The sequence below is a fragment of the Oncorhynchus nerka genome, linkage group LG6, assembly GCF_034236695.1.
Source record: "Oncorhynchus nerka isolate Pitt River linkage group LG6, Oner_Uvic_2.0, whole genome shotgun sequence".
In the NCBI taxonomy this organism is placed as follows: domain Eukaryota; kingdom Metazoa; phylum Chordata; class Actinopteri; order Salmoniformes; family Salmonidae; genus Oncorhynchus; species Oncorhynchus nerka.
In genome coordinates this window covers 33,407,761-33,431,300 of record NC_088401.1, presented here as the reverse complement: position 1 = coordinate 33,431,300, position 23,540 = coordinate 33,407,761, and the positions used below count along the sequence as shown (strand labels likewise).

Sequence of the window (23,540 nt, the reverse complement as noted above, 5' to 3'; positions counted from 1 at the left end):
TCAACCCTTGTGAAAAAAAATATTTAAGTGAACCAATCAAATCGAGCGAATAATGCATTAAAACTTCTTAAGGCTAGGGGGCAGTATTTTGAAGTCCTGATGAAAAGCGTGCCCAAAGTAAACTGCCTGTTACTCAGGCTCCGAAGCTAGGATATGCATATAATTGGTAGATTTGGATAGAAAACAATCTAAAGTTTCTAAAACTGTTTAAAAAACTGATAAAATTACTGATTTGGCAGGCGAAATCCCGAGGACAAACCATCCAGGTGGGAAAAAATTGAGGTCATAGGATTTTCCAAAAGATTTTCTATGGGAAACCCTATTTTATTCAGAACCTGGTTGCAGTTCCTATGGCTTCCACTAGGTGTCAACAGTCTTTAGAAATTGGTCAATGTTTTTCATTTGAGAAATGAAGAAGTAGTGCTGTTCTTTGTACGTGTCAATCTGAAGGTCCCTAGTCTGTTGTTGTGCGTGAACAGGAGCGTGCTCCGTGTTATTTTTCTTCGGTATTGGAAACAGATTATCCCGTCTTAAATTTGATTGATTATTTACATTTTAGGATACCTGAGGTTGGATTAGGAACATTGTTTGAAATGTTTGGACCAAGTTTACAGGTAACTTATTAGATAGTTTGTAGTCATGTTGGGCGAGTTGGAAAGGGTGTATTTCGGAATCAAACGCGCCAAATAAATTGACATTCGGGGATATAAAGAAGCAATTTCCTCAGATAATCGCATGGTGTGCTTTCGCCATAAAGCCTTTTTGAAATATGACACAGCGGCTGGATTAACAAGAAGTTAAGCTTTATTTTGATGTATTACACTTATATTTTCGTGAATGTTGAATATTGATATTTCTGTAGTTTGAATTTGGCGCTCTGCAATTTCACCGGATGTTGTCAAATCGATCCCGCTAATGGATTGGCGCTTTAAGGGATCAGTGTGTCACAGCTCTCCCTGCTCTGTAAGTCGTGGGTCGAGGCAGCCATGCTACCTGTCAGCCTTGCTCTCTGTCTGTCTTAAGCTTTCCATAGTGAACTTGCAACATTATATCTCGACTGGGTCCCAAATTGCTGGTGCATAATGCACTCTTTGGATGCTGGAATTATTGGAGTGCGCAGGTATCCTCATGCGCAGGTAGCCTACCTTTTTAAGGGATTTGTTTGACAATACAATGAAAACATCATGACTGGTTGTGTTCATGCCACATTAAAAAGTAATACATTTTTACCGTTAAAATACTGCTTCACTATTAGGCCCATAAAAATGTTTTGTGCACAAATAAAAAGTCCTGTGAAACCCCCCACGAATGCCACAATATAATTTGCTCACTGCACACACACACACAAATAAAATTGTATTTGTCACATACGCCAAATACGACAGGTGTAGACGTGAAATGCTTACTTTACAAGCCTTTAACCAACAATGCAGTTTTATGAAAAAGAGTTACGAAAATATTTACAAAATAAACTAAAGTTAAAAAATAAATAAAATAACAATAACGAGGACATACAGGGGGTACCCGTACCTAGTCAATGTGCGCGGGTACAGGTTAGTCAAGGTAATTGAGGTAATGCCGTATGTACATGCAGGTAGGGGTAAAGTGACTCTGCATACATAATAAACAGCGAGTAGCAGCGGAGTAAAAAAGGGGTGTGTCAATACAAATAGTCTGAGTAGCCATTTGATTATCTGTTCAGCAGTCTTATTGCTTGGGGGTAGAAGCTATTAAGAAGCTGGGAGATAGAGTGAAGATAAATCATATATGTTTTACATTCTATCTGTCTTTTCATGCTTCATCACCAGGAATCCTATTCCTGTCAAAGCCAAATGTCACCACTAAAACGTTTTCTAATACACAATGACAGTTGCCTTTGTCATGGGCAAAATGACTGATACCTCCTGTAAACCGTCCCCAAACGCCCCCTCTAGCAGTATGTTGTTGGTTGTTGGTAGGACAAAACTCGGTGCCTTTATTATTCATCATTGCCCTCTAGTGGTTTTATTTGGTTCAACAAACCGGGCTCTTTTCCAATTCCTCTTTCCTTGATTCCTTGCGTCCTCTCTCCCAATCTCCTTCTTAAAACTCATTGGAGGAACAGGTCCTAGGGGAGGGACCTTGAATCTACTATGCCAATGCTCTTTGAGAAGGAGGAGAAGAGAGAGGAAAGCGAGGAATCAAATAATTGAGATACACTCTGGGAGTTGCTACCCTAATTAATGACAAGATTTTGCATGAAAGTAGAGTCTGTTCTGATCAGATTGCCTTTAGACTGGTCTTTGTATTATGATCCATATACAGCAACTTACAAACAATAATTACAGTAGGCCTATACTCTGCAGCATATTGTAATTGTGTTTTCCTGCGAAGGTTCGGTGTTTCAGAGTAAGAAATGTAGACATCGGTGGAAAAGGGATTTTATGGGTTAATAGGCACATTTGAACTCCTTACCATTGGCTCAATACCATAACTCCTGACACATCAAAAACCTGACTCTAACCTCACACACAAGACACGCAGGTCAACATCTACAAGTGGGTTAGCACGTACCTTTGGCACAATTACAATACATGAAGCACAATGGGTTATGTATTGAGTCAGAGCAGTCACCCGATTTAAAATCCAAAAGGATAACATCTGAGTGCATCGCTGACATATCCCATTGTATATCTGTCTTAGCCTTTCCCCTTAGCTCACGTCTATGCTCCCTCTGTCCTCCTGACCCCTGACCGTTACTCTGCTTTGGGGGCTCTTTGCTGAGTGAGTGAGGATAGCTGCGGATACAGAAGTGCACTCACAGCCCAGATAAAAATCCTTTCCTTCCTACATCCCGGCAGCGAACACCTTTCAAAACACACACACAAGCATGTCAAAGAGGGTCTTTTAGAACAACACACACGCACACACACGCGCACACACACACACACATACACACACACACAAACCAATAAACCTGGAGCTTTCCTGGAAATTCCAAAGGGGATGGCATTCCCAAAATTAGCACAATAAATTGGAAGTATAGGAGAAAATGCCGTGAACTTCCTCCCATTGTTGTGGAATGACTCGGAAAGCTCTAATAAATGGAGTCAGCAGAATATTCACGACTTTGACACCAACCATAAGCCAATTCCTCTAAGCACTATCTACAGTATTTGCAGATCTGAGGTTATACTGTGGTTATTATGAATAAACATATTGTCCTTGTTGTATAGTTACTGGCAGATGACTACCTCCAGCTTGTAGACCAGACTTTTGTGAAATGATGTTACTGTACTGTATCGAGTACTCAGCATTAACCAGTTACTGCTGAAAGAGAGCTTCTCATCAGAATTGTACATAAACGTCTCTTGCATAATATCGAATCATAGTTGTGGCCTTATACAGCCGATTCAAGATGACAAATGTATCCATTGTCTCATGAATATAGTATAAGTGAATATTTTGTATACAGTATGTGTCTCTCTCTTTTTCCCCTCTCATGCCCCTCTTCTACCTTTTCCTTCCCCTCCTTCTCTAGGCCCACTCTGGCCTTTGAGAGAGTGAGCACAGTACAGCGCTGTGTGGGCAGGAGCCCTCCGGAGTCTCCAGCTTGTGGAGTGTGGATTAGTCAGCCCAGACCAAGAGCTTTCTGCTGGATGAAGAGCACAGTACAGGCTGCTCAGGTGGGTGGAACTGCCCCTCGTTTGACCGCACACAGTGTTCACTGATCAGGACTGAGAATACATGTCTCCAAAATAGAGAGCTGACAGGCAGTGTTATTGTATAACCACATAGAGACAATAATTGATTTAGAAGGCGTATCATGTAAACAGCAGTACAGAACCAAATTCCCTGACATTGGTTATAACTGAACAGAGCAGAGCAGTACCAAAAATACCACCAAACAGGGCTAGACCTGACTAGAGCTGATCAGAACAAATTCTACATACTGTATAACAGAACAAAAGTGCAGTAACAAACTCTGATTTCCATTCTGGTCAGGCCAGAAAAGAAAGGGGCAGCACATCCATTACAATGTCAATACCCAGCAGCAGAAAATTGGTAGATGATGTGTTTAACATAGTGGGTGAGCTACAGTGATCTTCTGTGGCTCAGTTGGTAGAGAAGGACTCTTGCAATGCCAGTGTAGTGGGTTTGATTCCTGGGACCAATATGTAAAACATTTATACATGCATGACTGTTTGTCGCTTTGGATAAAATTGTCTGCTAAACGGCATATATTATTATATATAGACACAGTATGTTTGAAGAAATGTTTTGTTTTATTGGTTGCCACATTTGTTTACACACTGAGACTAGGTGATTTCCCAACCGTCCCCGTCCCTCCCCAACATTAGCAATTTTTCTTGAAGGCGATAGAGATGATAGACCTTGGCCGCAACCTATGCATTAGGCATCCATCTCCGAATCAATAAAAATTGGGCTGAGTAAACAACAATCGTTTATTCAATCTTTTTGCTTGCGCTTCTAGATATCTGGAAAATATCTATAGCTGCTTACTAAGATCACTTATTGAGACCCCAAAGTGCTGTATTCAGAGTATTATACTGACAACCAATTATAGATATTCAGTAATGGAGTTTGTGTTCCAAGTATTTACTTCAAATATATTATCTTTAGTTTTGATCATCTATGTTAGTGAAATAAATAAGGTTGAGACTTGGTTTGGCTTCCTAATCAAATGGGGATCAATTGATGGTTTGATTGTCAACAGCAACAGCCTTATATCATAATGAACATACAGGTAAGATGCCAAAATAAAGGAAACACTTGAGTCTCTCCCACTCAACAGGTCTCAACCCTACTGAACAGTTATGGGAGACTCTGGATCGGTGCCTGAGACAGCATTTTCCAACCCCATCAACAAAACACCAAATAATGGAATTTCTCGTGGAAGAGAGGTGTCGCATCCCTCCAATAGAGTTCCAGACAGAATATGTGCCAAGGCACATTGAAGCTGTTCTGCCGGCTCGTGGTGGCCCAACACCCTTAAGACACTTGGTTGGTGGTTCCTTTATTTTGGTATTTACTTCTGAAAGTATTCAGACCCCTTGACTTTTTCCGCATTTTGTTACATTATAGCCCTATTCTAAAGTTGATTAAATAAAATAATTTCCTCAACAATCTACACACAATTCCCCATAATGATGAAGCAAAAACAGGTTTTGTACATTTTTGTACATTTATTAAAAGCAAAAAACAGAAGTACCTTATTTACACAAGTATACAGACCCTTTGCTATGAGTCTCGAAATTGAGCTCAGGTGCATCCTGTTTCCATTGATCATCCTTGAGATGTTTCTACAACTTGATTGGAGTCCACCTGTGGTAAATTCAATTGAGTGGAGATGATTTGGAAAGGCACACAACTGTCTATACAAGGTCCCACAGTTGACAGTCCATGTCAGAGCAAAAACCAAGCTATAAGGTCGAAGGAATTGGCTGTAGAGTTCCGAGACATGATTGTGTCGGATCACAGATCTGGGGAAAAGTACCAAAACATTTCTGCAGCATTCAAGGTCCCCAAAAACAAAGTGGCCTCCATCATTATTAAACGGAAGAAGTTTGGAACCACCAAGACTCTTCCTAGAGATGGCCACCGGGCCAAACACAAGGCCCTCTGCATTAAGTGTTTAGGGAGGTGGTCACTCTGACAGAGTCAACTCTAGAGTTCCTATATGGAGATGGGAGAACCTTCCAGAAGGACAACCATCTCTGCAGTACTCCACTAATTAGGCCTTTGGGCTCCCGAGTGGTGCAGCGTACTAAGGCACTGTATCTCAGTGCTAGAGGCGTCACTACAGACCCTGGTTCGATTCTAGGCTGTATCACAACCGGCCGTGATTGGGAGACCCATAGGGCAGCACACAATTGGCCCAGCATCGTCTGGATTGGGGTTTGGCCGGTGTAGGCCGTCATTGTAAATAACAATATGTTCGTAACTGACTTGCTTAGTTAAGTAAAGGTTAAATAGAGTGGCCAAACGGAAGCCACTTCTCAGTAAAAGGTATGTGACAGCCCGCTTGGAGTTTGCCAACAGGCACCTAAAGACTCTCAGACTATTATGAAACCAAGATTGAACTCTTTCGCCTGAATGCCAAGCATCACGTCTGGAGGAAACAATGCTGGGTGGATGTTTTTCAACGGCAGGGACTGAGAGACTGGCCAGGATTACAGATGTGCCAAGCTTGTAGCGTCATACCCAAGAATATTCAAGGCTGTAATCACTGCCAAAGGTGCTTCAACATAGTACTGAGTAAAGGGTCTGAATACTTATGTAAATATCATATTTCAGTTTTTGTTAATGAAATGAGCTAAAATGTCTAAAAACACAATTTCGCTTTGTCATTATGGGGTATTGTGTGTACAGTTGTAGCCAAAAGTTTTGAGAATGACACAATATTAATTTTCACAGTCTGCTGCCTCAGTTTGTATGATGGCAATTTGCATATACTCCTGAATGTTATGAAGAGTGATCAGATGAATTGCAATTAATTGCAAAGTCCCTCTTTGCCATGCAAATGAACTGAATCCCCCCAAAAACATTTCCACTGCATTTCAGCCCTGCCACAAAAGGACCAGCTGACATCATGTCAGTGATGCTCCCGTTAACACAGGTGTGAGTGTTGACGAGGACAAGGCTGGAGATCACTCTGTCATACTGATTGAGTTCGAATAACAGACTGGAAGCTTCAAAAGGAAGGTGGTGCTTGGAATCATTGTTCTTCCTCTGTCAAACATGGTTACCGGCAAGGAAACACGTGCTATCATCATTGCTTTGCACAAAAAGGGCTTCACAGGCAAGAATATTGCTGCCAGTAAGATTACACCTAAATCAACCATTTATCGGACCATCAAGAACTTCAAGGAGAGCGGTTCAATTGTTGTGAAGAAGGCTTCAGGGCGCCCAAGAATGTCCAGCAAGCGCCAGGACCGTCTCCTAAAGTTGATTCAGCTGCGGGATCAGGGCACCACCAGTACAGAGCTTCCTCGGGAATGGCAGCAGGCAGGTGTGAGTGCATCTGCATGCACAGTGAGGCAAAGACTTTTGGAGGAAGGCCTGGTGTCAAGAATTGCAGCAAAGAAGCCACTTCTCTCTAGGAACAACATCAAGGACAGACTGATATTCTGCAAAAGGTACAGGGATTGGACTGCTGAGGACTGGGGTAAAGTCATTTTCTCTGATGAATCCCCTTTCCGATTGTTTGGGGCATCCGGAAAAAAGCTTGTCCGGAGAAGACAAGGTGAGCGCTACCATCAGTCCTGTGTCATACCAACAGTAAAGCATCCTGAGACCATTCATGTGTGGGGTTGCTTCTCAGTCAAGGGAGTGGGCTCACTCACCATTTTGCCTAAGAACACAGCCATGAATAAGGAATGGTACCAAAACATCCTCCGAGAGCAACTTCTCCCAACCATCCAGGAACAGTTTGGTGACGAACAATGACTTTTCCAGCATGATGGAGCACCTTGCCATAAGGCAAAAGTGATAACTAAGTGGCTTGGGGAACAAAACATCGATATTTTGGTTCCATGGCCAGGAAACTCCCCAGACCTTAATCCCATTGAGAACTTGTGGTCAATCCTCAAGAGGCGGGTGGACAAACAAAACCCCACAAATTCTGACAAACTCCAAGCATTGATTATGCAAGAATGGGCTGCCATCAGTAAGGATGTGGCCTAGAAGTTAATTGACAGCTTGCCAGAGCGGATTGCAGAGGTCTTGAAAAAGAAGGGTCAACACTGCAAATATTGACTCTTGGCATCAACTTCATGTAATTGTCAATAAAAGCCTTTGACACGTATGAAATACTTGTAATTATACTTCAGTATTCCATAGTAACATCTGACAAAATTATAGAATAAGGCTGTAAACTAACAAAATGTGGAAAAAGTCAAGGGGTCTGAATACTTTCTGAAGACACTGTATTTCATGGCAAATATACACATACAAGCAAGGTATCTGTATATAAAGATCTCGTCTGGCACCGTAGACTAGACATCTGACACTATCATGTCCAGATATAGATGTGACAGACAGACTGCAAGCTAGCTATGTGCCCTATGTTACACAGTACGTCATACAAAAATAAATCATCACACAGAAGATGTGTTCATGTCCTAAAGATCACATTTAGGCATCTGATTCATACAAAAGTGGATTCATCCAGCTCTAACACATTATGCGTAACCACTGGATCTAAAATGACATTTGATTCACATCGTCACTGCTACTATTCACGTCACTCTATTATCCGGTCACTTATGAAATGTTTCTTGCTTGTGACATTTTAAATGTGCTGTTCACTGTCTTCATATGGTGTGTCAGTAAATAATGCAGTAATCAATAAACAAGATGTCAAAATGACAACAAAAAAGCAAGACCACAAAGTACCGTCAACATTGCCATCAATTACACATTTGCTTGGCAGATACCATAGTAGGATGTGTGTGTGTCCTGTCATCAAAACTTAAGTTTGTGCTCAAACAGTGCAAGGAGCAGAAGACAGGCCCAGCCCATTAGGAGGCCAAGGTTCTGCAGGAGGAACATGATACAGGGCCTGTTGGTCTTCACACGACTCATCTCTGGGAGCTGAGAGAAAGAAACGGGAGGAAGAGAAGAGAAGAGGGAGAAATTAGGGTCTGGGAGTTTGATTATTGGGTAAATCTCTCTCTATCCCAAATCACCTGTGAATTGCAACAATTTATTACCTATCAATAGGGAAAGAAGATTTTCCAGACTGTGCGAGCTGACTGATCAAGGGGACACACTGTCTGGTTAAACTCCTGTCCCTATCTATCAGTGTGTGTTTTACGAAGAACAGCAGTAGCCCAGCCTCACCATCTCTACCAGAGACAGGTAGAGGAAGATCCCTGCGGTAACGGTGAAGATCCACTGCTGGACCTCTGGTTCCGAGGAGACGAAGAGGCCGATGTAGAGGCCGATGAAGGCCGTCAGAGCACTGAGGAGGTTCATCATCACTGCATTCCTCACAGAGAGACCTGAACTTAGCAACACCGCAAAGTCACCTGAGATGAAGAAAAAAGTAAGAAGAAGAAGAACATATTTTAGGTAATTTGGAACCAGTGTTTTCAGTTCTCCAAAACTGGGACACAAATGACTCAAGACATGTTTCTTTTCTGTTTGACAAAAGAACCCAAAGAAGAACAAGAAACGCTGCCACCCCATGCCAACAACCTTTGACCTTTCAGTAGCTGCTCTGTGACTTGTGACCTCTCACCCATTTCATGAGGGATTTCATGGCAGAGGATGGCCACGGTGGTCGCCATGCCTGTCTCGGTGGACGAGGAGAAGGCCGCCCCCACCACCAGGCCGTCAGCAAAGTTATGGAGGCTGTCTCCCACGATTACCATCACAGCCAGTACGGGAATACCCTGTCCTGGGAACACAAAGAAAGTCTGTCTGTGTGGCGGCTCTGTCCTGAAAGCCCATCTGCTACGTTCCCTAGCCCAGTCCCAGTCCTAGCCACACTAATTACACACAGCACACTAGACAGAACAAAACAGAAGAGGATCAAACTAGACAGAGAGGGAACTGAGGACTGGGGGACAGGGAGTGAAGATAAAGGAGGACGATGAAATATCTTACTTACTCGTCTGATGCGTAGGGGTTCTTGGTTCAGCCTCCTCTGATGGGATTTCTGTGCATTCTAAGTCCTCCACAGTTCCCTGTAGGCGAGAGACAAATACATTGGAGGATTTTTCCTTACATTACACTGCATTACAATGATATTACTCCGGTCCATGGCAAAAGCAGCACACGAGTGACCACAGTTCCCCCTGCCTATGTCATGAACAGTCTGCCAAAGTTGCCAAAACTGCTCAGTTTCTCTAAGGCATGAATTATTCAACAGCAGCATCAAGGTCTCCTACACCATGGCCTGTTACAGATTTACACTCGCCCACACTCATCTTCACTTTCCCTGCAATGCAACATTCTGTCCACGTCAACATCAGAGTACAAACTGTTCAAAATGTTGACCAAATATTTTTGAATCCTATAAGCCTCTTTTGAATTCCTGTGCTTTGATATTAGCCTCCCACAGTACATTGGCAGATCATTTCTCCCACTTTCACGCCACCTTCACCCATGTTTTCTCTTGTTGTTGATAGGCCTTTGTTGAAATGACACATATTTCCTAATATTGAGAACAGTAATCTATGGCATCACGCCAATTGTGTTCAACCAGTTCAAAGAGGGTTGACAGATTTGTCATCTGCTCTAATTTGAAGCATCAGTGGACACAGAGACACAGTTATACCACTGCAGCTGTTTGTCTCTCTTCAAAGCAGAAACCTTAAAAGCGCTCAAAAAGGACTGTTTCCCTTTCACAGACAGCTCATGTCCAAACAAGCCTAGGGGACACTTGTGTGAGGATGCACCTTCAATTGAGTTCTCTATTTCTGCTCTCATATGAGGAAGTTCAAGGGTCACCAATAGGTTTCATATTGCTTCAACTGTCCATTGATGCAATCACTGAACATGTTTTATTTTTAAAGTGCTGCCTGTTACACTACTGTATATGTGCCAGAGAGGGACAAACAGACTCACCAGCTGCATGGTTGAGATAGACATGCCCCTCTGTGACTGGCCGTTGCAGTTGAGCTCCAGGGGGAGGTCATGGGAATTGCCCAGGCCCCCGTGACCCTGCCAGAGAAAAAGAGACTCATCAGCCTCCAGTCACTCCAGAGGCCACCAGCCAGAGCCACAGCCACCTGCACAGTCAGCTCAGCTCAGGCTCTGTCACAAATGGCATCCTATTCCCTATGAGGTGCACTATTTTTGACCAGAAGCCATAGGGATGCAGCTTCATTCCGAGTTTCAGCCAGGGCCAATGGGAACCAATGGGAAAATAGTCATTAATAACCTTTTATTTTTTATGGATTTCGATAGATAACATTCAGATTTGGACATGAAACAGCCTGCTAACAGTAATTGTTGTTATTGTTATCTCCTTTTCCGGACTGTAGTTCAATGTTGGTGGGTAACAAACTGCATATTCGTTGTTTTAAACAGGAAGATGAACATGCCAAGAGACAGAAATAAATCATTTAGTAAAAACTATCATCTTACATGGCCATGTGATGGCATCACAAGGGAGAAGATCCTTTCGATGAGGAAAAAGCCGTAGATTCCAGCGATGATTCCCAAAATCTTCCACAGATATTCCTTTCCCTCAGTAAAGTGATGATCGTAATGGTGACTGTCGTCATGGAGGCCAAGGATCTCCAGAGGAGACAGGGAGAGAAAACAATGAGACATTTAATCTACACTGAAAGCATTCTTATATGTTTTGTAATCAGTCCAGTAGTCATGACTCATGATGACTATAGAAAAAAAGGGGGAGCTAAGATAGAAAGGAAATCCCAATGGGTAATGTCACTGACCATACTGTTTGTTTAACAATGGTTCAAATGTTGTTATGCAGTCTTAGAAAATATCTTAGACCAAATAGGTTGGCGTGTTTACATGAAACAGCTATAACACAATTTTTGATGTACTTGGGAGGTGTCACCATTTAGGAGATATTCTCTATTCGGCAGGGTAGCCTAGTGGTTAGAGCGTTACACTAGTAACCGGAAGGTTGCAAGTTCAAACCCCCGAGCTGACAAGGTACAAATCTGTCGTTCTGCCCCTGAACAGGCAGTTAACCCACTGTTCCTAGGCCGTCATTGTAAATAAGAATTTGTTCTTAACTGACTTGCCTAGTTAAATAAAGGTAAAATAAAAAAATAAAAAATTCCCTATACCCGTGGTATGAGTATATTCTCCATTCCCTATACCTGAGGTATGAGTATAACCTCCATTCCCTATACCTGTGGTATGAGTATAACCTCCATTCCCTATAACTGTGGTATGAGTATATCCTCCATTCCCTATACCTGTGGTATGAGTATAACCTCCATTCCATATACCTGTGGTATGAGTATAACCTCCATTCCATATACCTGTGGTATGAGTATAAACTCCATTCCCTATACCTGTGGTATGAGTTTAACCTCCAATCCCTATACCTGCGGAATGAGTATAACCTCCATTCCCTATAACTGTGGTATGAGTATAACCTCCATTCCCTATAACTGTGGTATGAGTATAACCTCCATTCCATATACCTGTGGTATGAGTATAAACTCCATTCCTTATACCTGTGGTATGAGTTTAACCTCCAATCCCTATACCTGCGGAATGAGTATAACCTCCATTCCCTATACCTGTGGTATGAGTATAACCTCCATTCCATATACCTGTGGTATGAGTATAACCTCCATTCTCTATACCTGTGGTATGAGTATAACCTCCATTCCCTATACCTGTGGTATGAGTATAACCTCCATTCCATATACCTGTGGTATGAGTATAAACTCCATTCCCTATACCTGTGGTATGAGTTTAACCTCCAATCCCTATACCTGCGGAATGAGTATAATCTCCATTCCCTATAACTGTGGTATGAGTATAAACTCCATTCCCTATAACTGTGGTATGAGTATAAACTCCATTCCCTATACCTGTGGTATGAGTATAACCTCCATTCCCTATACCTGTGGCATGAGTATAACCTCCATTCCCTATACCTGTGATATGAGTTTAACCTCCAATCCCTATACCTGAGGTATGAGTATTTACCTCCATTCCCTATACCTGTGGTATGAGTTTAACCTCCAATCCCTATACCTGAGGTATGAGTTTAACCTCCATTCCCTATACCTGTGGCATGAGTATATCCTCCATTCCCTATACCTGTGGTATGAGTATAACCTCCATTCCCTATACCTGTGGCATGAGTATATCCTCCATTCCCTATACCTGTGGCATGAGTATAACCTCCATTCCCTATAACTGTGGTATGAGTATAACCTCCATTCCCTATACCTGTGGTATGAGTTTAACCTCCAATCCCTATACCTGAGGTATGAGTTTAACCTCCATTCCCTATACCTGTGGCATGAGTATATCCTCCATTCCCTATACCTGTGGTATGAGTATATCCTCCATTCCCTATACCTGTGGCATGAGTATATCCTCCATTCCCTATACCTGTGGTATGAGTATAACCTCCATTCCCTATACCTGTGGCATGAGTATATCCTCCATTCCCTATACCTGTGGCATGAGTATAACCTCCATTCCCTATAACTGTGGTATGAGTATAACCTCCATTCCTTATACCTGTGGTATGAGTTTAACCTCCAATCCCTATACCTGAGGTATGAGTTTAACCTCCATTCCCTATACCTGTGGCATGAGTATATCCTCCATTCCCTATACCTGTGGCATGAGTATAACCTCCATTCCCTATAACTGTGGTATGAGTATAACCTCCATTCCCTATACCTGTGGTATGAGTTTAACCTCCAATCCCTATACCTGCGGAATGAGTATAACCTCCATTCCCTATAACTGTGGTATGAGTATAACCTCCATTCCCTATAACTGTGGTATGAGTATAACCTCCATTCCATATACCTGTGGTATGAGTATAAACTCCATTCCCTATACCTGTGGTATGAGTTTAACCTCCAATCCCTATACCTGCGGAATGAGTATAATCTCCATTCCCTATAACTGTGGTATGAGTATAAACTCCATTCCCTATAACTGTGGTATGAGTATAACCTCCATTCCCTATAACTGTGGTATGAGTATAACCTCCATTCCCTATACCTGTGGTATGAGTATAACCTCCATTCCCTATACCTGTGGCATGAGTATAACCTCCATTCCCTATACCTGTGGCATGAGTATAACCTCCATTCCCTATACCTGTGGTATGAGTATAACCTCCATTCCCTATACCTGTGGCATGAGTATAACCTCCATTCCCTATACCTGTGGTATGAGTATAACCTCCATTCCCTATACCTGTGGCATGAGTATATCCTCCATTCCCTATACCTGTGGCATGAGTATAACCTCCATTCCCTATACCTGTGGTATGAGTATAACCTCCATTCCCTATACCTGTGGTATGAGTATAACCTCCATTCCCTATACCTGTGGTATGAGTATAACCTCCATTCCCTATACCTGTGGTATGAGTATAATTCCCTATACCATTCCATTCCATATACCTGTGGTATGAGTATAACCTCCATTCCCTATACCTGTGGTATGAGTATAACCTCCATTCCCTATACCTGTGGTATGAGTATAACCTCCATTCCATATACCTGTGGTATGAGTATAAACTCCATTCCCTATACCTGTGGTATGAGTTTAACCTCCAATCCCTATACCTGCGGAATGAGTATAATCTCCATTCCCTATAACTGTGGTATGAGTATAAACTCCATTCCCTATAACTGTGGTATGAGTATAACCTCCATTCCCTATAACTGTGTTATGAGTATAACCTCCATTCCCTATACCTGTGGTATGAGTATAACCTCCATTCCCTATACCTGTGGCATGAGTATAACCTCCATTCCCTATACCTGTGGTATGAGTTTAACCTCCAATCCCTATACCTGAGGTATGAGTATTTAACTCCATTCCCTATACCTGTGGTATGAGTTTAACCTCCATTCCCTATACCTGTGGCATGAGTATATCCTCCATTCCCTATACCTGTGGTATGAGTATAACCTCCATTCCCTATACCTGTGGCATGAGTATATCCTCCATTCCCTATACCTGTGGCATGAGTATAACCTCCATTCCCTATAACTGTGGTATGAGTATAACCTCCATTCCCTATACCTGTGGTATGAGTTTAACCTCCAATCCCTATACCTGAGGTATGAGTTTAACCTCCATTCCCTATACCTGTGGCATGAGTATATCCTCCATTCCCTATACCTGTGGTATGAGTATAACCTCCATTCCCTATACCTGTGGCATGAGTATATCCTCCATTCCCTATACCTGTGGTATGAGTATAACCTCCATTCCCTATACCTGTGGCATGAGTCCAATATACCTGAGTTTATCCTCCATTCCCTATACCTGTGGCATGAGTATATCCTCCATTCCCTATACCTGTGGTATGAGTATACCTCCATTCCCTATCCATTCATTCCCTATACCTGTGGTATGAGTTTAACCTCCAATCCCTATACCTGAGGTATGAGTTTAACCTCCATTCCCTATACCTGTGGCATGAGTATATCCCCCATTCCCTATACCTGTGGTATGAGTATAACCTCCATTCCCTATACCTGTGGCATGAGTATATCCTCCATTCCCTATACCTGTGGCATGAGTATAACCTCCATTCCCTATAACTGTGGTATGAGTATAACCTCCATTCCCTATACCTGTGGTATGAGTTTAACCTCCAATCCCTATACCTGAGGTATGAGTATAACCTCCATTCCCTATACCTGTGGTATGAGTTTAACCTCCAATCCCTATACCTGAGGTATGAGTATAACCTCCATTCCCTATACCTGTGGTATGAGTTTAACCTCCAATCCCTATACCTGAGGTATGAGTTTAACCTCCATTCCCTATACCTGTGGCATGAGTATATCCTCCATTCCCTATACCTGTGGTATGAGTATAACCTCCATTCCCTATACCTGTGGCATGAGTATAACCTCCATTCCCTATACCTGTGGTATGAGTATAACCTCCATTCCCAAAACCTGTGGCATGAGTATAACCTCCATTCCCTATACCTGTGGTATGAGTATAACCTCCATTCCCTATACCTGTGGTATGAGTATAACCTCCATTCCCTATACCTGTGGTATGAGTATAACCTCCATTCCCTATACCTGTGGCATGAGTATATCCTCCATTCCCTATACCTGTGGTATGAGTATAACCTCCATTCCCTATACCTGTGGTATGAGTATAACCTCCATTCCCTATACCTGTGGTATGAGTATAACCTCCATTCCCTATACCTGTGGTATGAGTATAACCTCCATTCCCTATACCTGTGGTATGAGTATAACCTCCATTCCCTATACCTGTGGTATGAGTATAACCTCCATTCCATATACCTGTGGTATGAGTATAAACTCCATTCCCTATACCTGTGGTATGAGTTTAACCTCCAATCCCTATACCTGCGGAATGAGTATAATCTCCATTCCCTATAACTGTGGTATGAGTATAAACTCCATTCCCTATAACTGTGGTATGAGTATAACCTCGATTCCCTATAACTGTGGTATGAGTATAACCTCCATTCCCTATACCTGTGGTATGAGTATAACCTCCATTCCCTATACCTGTGGCATGAGTATAACCTCCATTCCCTATACCTGTGGTATGAGTTTAACCTCCAATCCCATATACCTGAGGTATGAGTATTTAACTCCATTCCCTATACCTGTGGTATGAGTTTAACCTCCAATCCCTATACCTGAGGTATGAGTTTAACCTCCATTCCCTATACCTGTGGCATGAGTATATCCTCCATTCCCTATACCTGTGGTATGAGTATAACCTCCATTCCCTATACCTGTGGCATGAGTATATCCTCCATTCCCTATACCTGTGGCATGAGTATATCCTCCATTCCCTATACCTGTGGTATGAGTTTAACCTCCATTCCCTATACCTGTGGCATGAGTATATCCTCCATTCCCTATACCTGTGGTATGAGTATAACCTCCATTCCCTATACCTGTGGCATGAGTATATCCTCCATTCCCTATACCTGTGGCATGAGTATAACCTCCATTCCCTATAACTGTGGTATGAGTATAACCTCCATTCCCTATACCTGTGGTATGAGTACCTGAGGTATGAGTATAACCTCCATTCCCTATACCTGTGGTATGAGTTTAACCTCCAATCCCTATACCTGAGGTATGAGTATAACCTCCATTCCCTATACCTGTGGTATGAGTTTAACCTCCAATCCCTATACCTGAGGTATGAGTTTAACCTCCATTCCCTATACCTGTGGCATGAGTATATCCTCCATTCCCTATACCTGTGGTATGAGTATAACCTCCATTCCCTATACCTGTGGCATGAGTATAACCTCCATTCCCTATACCTGTGGTATGAGTATAACCTCCATTCCCAAAACCTGTGGCATGAGTATAACCTCCATTCCCTTTACCTGTGGTATGAGTATAACCTCCATTCCCTATACCTGTGGCATGAGTATAACCTCCATTCCCTATACCTGTGGTATGAGTATAACCTCCATTCCCTATACCTGTGGCATGAGTATATCCTCCATTCCCTATACCTGTGGTATGAGTATAACCTCCATTCTCTATACCTGTGGTATGAGTATAACCTCCATTCCCTATACCTGTGGCATGAGTATATCCTCCATTCCCTATACCTGTGGTATGAGTATAACCTCCATTCCCTATACCTGTGGTATGAGTATAACCTCCATTCCCTATACCTGTGGTATGAGTATAACCTCCATTCCCTATACCATAACCTCCATTCCCTATACCTGTGGTATGAGTATAACCTCCATTCCCTATACCTGTGGTATGAGTATAACCTCCATTCCATATACCTGTGGTATGAGTATAAACTCCATTCCCTATACCTGTGGTATGAGTTTAACCTCCAATCCCTATACCTGCGGAATGAGTATAATCTCCATTCCCTATAACTGTGGTATGAGTATAACTCCATTCCCTATAACTGTGGTATGAGTATAACCTCCATTCCCTATACCTGTGGTATGAGTATAACCTCCATTCCCTATACCTGTGGTATGAGTATAACCTCCAATCCCTATACCTGAGGTAATCCAATCCCTAACCTGAGGTATGGTATTTAACTCCATTCCCTATACCTGTGGTATGAGTTTAACCTCCAATCCCTATACCTGAGGTATGAGTTTAACCTCCATTCCCTATACCTGTGGCATGAGTATATCCTCCATTCCCTATAGTGAGTATAACCTCCATTCCCTATACCTGTGGCATGAGTATATCCTCCATTCCCTATACCTGTGGCATGAGTATAACCTCCATTCCCTATAACTGTGGTATGAGTATAACCTCCATTCCCTATACCTGTGGTATGAGTTTAACCTCCAATCCCTATACCTGAGGTATGAGTTTAACCTCCATTCCCTATACCTGTGGCATGAGTATATCCTCCATTCCCTATACCTGTGGTATGAGTATAACCTCCATTCCCTATACCTGTGGTATATCCTCCATTCCTATATGAGTATGAGTATATCCTCCATTCCCTATACCTGAGTATAACCTCCATTCCCCTATAACTGTGGTATGAGTATAACCTCCATTCCCTATACCTGTGTATGAGTTTAACCTCCAATCCCTATATGAGGTATGAGTTTAACCTCCATTTTATACCCTCCATTCCCTATACCTGTGGTATGAGTATAACCTCCATTCCCTATACCTGTGGTATGAGTATAACCTCCATTCCCTATACCTGTGGTATGAGTATAACCTCCATTCCCTATACCTGTGGCATGAGTATGAGTATAACCTCCATTCCCTATACCTGTGGTATGAGTATAACCTCCATTCCCTATACCTGTGGTATGAGTTTAACCTCCAATCCCTATACCTGAGGTATGAGTTTAACCTCCATTCCCTATACATGTGGCATGAGTATATCCTCCATTCCCTATACCTGTGGCATGAGTATAACCTCCATTCCCTATAACTGTGGTATGAGTATAACCTCCATTCCCTATACCTGTGGTATGAGTTTAACCTCCAATCCCTATACCTGCGGAATGAGTATAACCTCCATTCCCTATAACTGTGGTATGAGTATAACCTCCATTCCCTATACCTGTGGTATGAGTATAACCTCCATTCCCTATACCTGTGGTATGAGTATAACCTCCATTCCCTAATACCTGTGGTATGAGTATAACCTCCATTCCCTATACCTGTGGTATGAGTATAACCTCCATTCCCTATACCTGTGGTATGAGTATAACCTCCATTCCCTATACCTGAGGTATGAGTATAACCTCCATTCCCTAATACCTGTGGCATGAGTATAACCTCCATTCCCTATACCTGTGGTATGAGTATAACCTCCATTCCCTATACCTGTGGCATGAGTATATCCTCCATTCCCTATACCTGTGGTATGAGTATAACCTCCATTCCCTATACCTGTGGTATGAGTATAACCTCCATTCCCTATACCTGTGGTATGAGTATAACCTCCATTCCCTATACCTGTGGTATGAGTATAACCTCCATTCCCTATACCTGTGGTATGAGTATAACCTACCATTCCCTATACCTGTGGTATGAGTATAACCTCCATTCCCTATACCTGTGGTATGAGTATAACCTCCATTCCCTATACCTGTGGTATGAGTATAACCTCCATTCCATATACCTGTGGTATGAGTATAAACTCCATTCCCTATACCTGTGGTATGAGTTTAACCTCCATCCCTATACCTGCGGAATGAGTATAATCTCCATTCCCTATAACTGTGGTATGAGTATAAACTCCATTCCCTATAACTGTGGTATGAGTATAACCTCCATTCCCTATAACTGTGGTATGAGTATAACCTCCATTCCCTATACCTGTGGTATGAGTATAACCTCCATTCCCTATACCTGTGGCATGAGTATAACCTCCATTCCCTATACCTGTGGTATGAGTTTAACCTCCAATCCCTATACCTGAGGTATGAGTATTTAACTCCATTCCCTATACCTGTGGTATGAGTTTAACCTCCATTCCCTATACCTGATGAGTATATCCTCCATTCCCTATACCTGTGGTATGAGTATAACCTCCATTCCCTATACCTGTGGCATGAGTATATCCTCCATTCCCTATACCTGTGGCATGAGTATAACCTCCATTCCCTATAACTGTGGTATGAGTATAACCTCCATTCCCTATACCTGTGGTATGAGTTTAACCTCCAATCCCTATACCTGAGGTATGAGTTTAACCTCCATTCCCTATACCTGTGGCATGAGTATATCCTCCATTCCCTATACCTGTGGTATGAGTATAACCTCCATTCCCTATACCTGTGGCATGAGTATATCCTCCATTCCCTATACCTGTGGTATGAGTATAACCTCCATTCCCTATACCTGTGGCATGAGTTTAACCTCCAATCCCTATACCTGAGGTATGAGTTTAACCTCCATTCCCTATACCTGTGGCATGAGTATATCCTCCATTCCCTATACCTGTGGCATGAGTATAACCTCCATTCCCTATAACTGTGGTATGAGTATAACCTCCATTCCCTATACCTGTGGTATGAGTTTAACCTCCAATCCCTATACCTGAGGTATGAGTTTAACCTCCATTCCCTATACCTGTGGTATGAGTTTAACCTCCATTCCCTATACCTGTGGTATGAGTATAACCTCCATTCCCTATACCTGTGGCATGAGTATATCCTCCATTCCCTATACCTGTGGCATGAGTATAACCTCCATTCCCTATACCTGTGGTATGAGTATAACCTCCATTCCCTATACCTGTGGTATGAGTTTAACCTCCATTCCCTATACCTGAGGTATGAGTATAACTCCATTCCCTATACCTATGACCTCCCTATACCTGAGGTATGAGTTTAACCTCCATTCCCTATACCTGTGGCATGAGTATATATCCTCCATTCCCTATACCTGTGGTATGAGTATAACCTCCATTCCCAAAACCTGTGGCATGAGTATAACCTCCATTCCCTATACCTGTGGTATGAGTATAACCTCCATTCCCTATACCTGTGGTATGAGTATAACCTCCATTCCCTATACCTGTGGTATGAGTATAACCTCCATTCCCTATACCTGTGTATGAGTATAACCTCCATTCCCTATACCTGTGGTATGAGTATAACCTCCATTCCCTATACCTGTGGCATGAGTATAACCTCCATTCCCTATACCTGTGGTATGAGTCCATTAACCCTCCATTCCCTATACCTGTGGTATGAGTATAACCTCCATTCCCTATACCTGTGGTATGAGTATAACCTCCATTCCCTATACCTGTGGTATGAGTATAACCTCCATTCCCTATACCTGTGGTATGAGTATAACCTCCATTCCCTATACCTGTGGTATGAGTATAACCTCCATTCCCTATACCTGTGGTATGAGTATAACCTCCATTCCCTATACCTGTGGTATGAGTATAACCTCCATTCCCTATACCTGTGGTATGAGTATAACCTCCATTCCCTATACCTGTGGTATGAGTATAACCTCCATTCCCTATACCTGTGGTATGAGTATAACCTCCATTCCATATACCATAAACTCCATTCCCTATACCTGTGGTATGAGTTTAACCTCCAATCCCTATACCTGCGGAATGAGTATAATCTCCATTCCCTATAACTGTGGTATGAGTATAAACTCCATTCCCTATAACTGTGGTATGAGTATAACCTCCATTCCCTATAACTGTGGTATGAGTATAACCTCCATTCCCTATACCTGTGGTATGAGTATAACCTCCATTCCCTATACCTGTGGTATGAGTATAACTCCATTCCCTATACCTGTGGTATGAGTTTAACCTCCAATCCCTATACCTGAGGTATGAGTTTAACTCCATTCCCTATACCTGTGGTATGAGTATAACCTCCATTCCCTATACCTGTGGTATGAGTATAACCTCCATTCCCTATACCTGTGGCATGAGTATATCCTCCATTCCCTATACCTGTGGTATGAGTATAACCTCCATTCCCTATACCTGTGGTATGAGTATATCCTCCATTCCCTATACCTGTGGTATGAGTTTAACCTCCAATCCCTATACCTGTGGTATGAGTTTAACCTCCATTCCCTATACCTGTGGCATGAGTATATCCTCCATTCCCTATACCTGTGGTATGAGTATAACCTCCATTCCCTATACCTGTGGCATGAGTATATCCTCCATTCCCTATACCTGTGGCATGAGTATAACCTCCATTCCCTATAACTGTGGTATGAGTATAACCTCCATTCCCTATACCTGTGGTATGAGTTTAACCTCCAATCCCTATACCTGAGGTATGAGTATAACCTCCATAACCTACCTGATGGTATGAGTATAACCTCCATTCCCTATACCTGTGGTATGAGTTTAACCTCCATTCCCTATACCTGTGGCATGAGTTTATCCTCCATTCCCTATACCTGTGGCATGAGTATATCCTCCATTCCCTATACCTGTGGTATGAGTATAACCTCCATTCCCTATACCTGTGGCATGAGTATATCCTCCATTCCCTATACCTGTGGTATGAGTATAACCTCCATTCCCTATACCTGTGGTATGAGTATAACCTCCATTCCCTATACCTGTGGCATGAGTATATCCTCCATTCCCTATACCTGTGGTATGAGTATAACCTCCATTCCCTATACCTGTGGCATGAGTATAACCTCCATTCCCTATACCTGTGGTATGAGTATAACCTCCATTCCCTATACCTGAGTATAACTCCATTCCCTATACCTGTGGTATGAGTATAACCTCCATTCCCTATACCTGTGGTATGAGTATAACCTCCATTCCCTATACCCTGAGTATAACCTCCATTCCCTATACCTGTGGTATGAGTATAACCTCCATTCCCTATACCTGTGGCATGAGTATATCCTCCATTCCCTATACCTGTGGTATGAGTATAACCTCCATTCCCTATACCTGTGGTATGAGTATAACCTCCATTCCCTATACCTGTGGTATGAGTATAACCTCCATTCCCTATACCTGTGGCATGAGTATATCCTCCATTCCCTATACCTGTGGTATGAGTATAACCTCCATTCCCTATACCTGAGTGGTGGTATGAGTATAACCTCCATTCCCTATACCTGTGGTATGAGTTTAACCTCCATTCCCTATACCTGTGGTATGAGTATAACCTCCATTCCCTCCATTCCCTATATATCCTCCATTCCCTATACCTGTGGTATGAGTATAACCTCCATTCCCTATACCTGTGGCATGAGTATAACCTCCATTCCCTATAACTGTGGTATGAGTATAACCTCCATTCCCTATAACCTGTGGTATGAGTATAACCTCCAATCCCTATTCCCTATACCTGTGGTATGAGTTTAACCTCCATTCCCTATACCTGTGGTATGAGTATAACCTCCATTCCCTATACCTGTGGTATGAGTATAACCTCCATTCCCTATACCTGTGGTATGAGTATAACCTCCATTCCCTATACCTGTGGTATGAGTTTTTAACCTTACCTCCACTATACCTGTGGTATGAGTATAACCTCCATTCCCTATACCTGTGGCATGAGTATAACCTCCATTCCCTATACCTGTGGTATGAGTATAACCTCCATTCCCTATACCTGTGGTATGAGTTTAACCTCCAATCCCTATACCTGAGGTATGAGTTTAACCTCCATTCCCTATACCTGTGGCATGAGTATATCCTCCATTCCCTATACCTGTGAGTATAACCTCCATTCCCTATACCTGTGGCATGAGTTTAACCTCCATTCCCTTCCTCCATACCTGTGGTATGAGTATAACCTCCATTCCCTATACCTGTGGCATGAGTATATCCTCCATTCCCTATACCTGTGGTATGAGTATAACCTCCATTCCCTATACCTGTGGTATGAGTATAATCCC

At 42.4% G+C, this 23,540-nt stretch overlaps 1 protein-coding gene across 2 annotated transcripts in view; it reads right to left on the bottom strand.

The window, feature by feature from the left end:
* Positions 1 to 5,162: 5,162 nt before the first annotated feature.
* The window catches only part of LOC115130385 (zinc transporter ZIP12), a 29,425-nt gene continuing 11,047 nt past the window's right edge, over positions 5,163 to 23,540 (bottom strand). For both annotated transcript variants that reach the window (XM_029661480.2, XM_029661479.2), the window contains exons 8-13: positions 11,098 to 11,250; positions 10,576 to 10,671; positions 9,617 to 9,692; positions 9,245 to 9,403; positions 8,845 to 9,032; positions 5,163 to 8,595 (exon numbers count right to left, since the gene is read on the bottom strand). In XM_029661480.2, the coding sequence (XP_029517340.2) occupies positions 8,467 to 8,595; positions 8,845 to 9,032; positions 9,245 to 9,403; positions 9,617 to 9,692; positions 10,576 to 10,671; positions 11,098 to 11,250 (801 nt within the window). In that variant the 3' untranslated portion in view covers positions 5,163 to 8,466. The remainder of the gene's footprint in view (positions 8,596 to 8,844; positions 9,033 to 9,244; positions 9,404 to 9,616; positions 9,693 to 10,575; positions 10,672 to 11,097; positions 11,251 to 23,540) is intronic.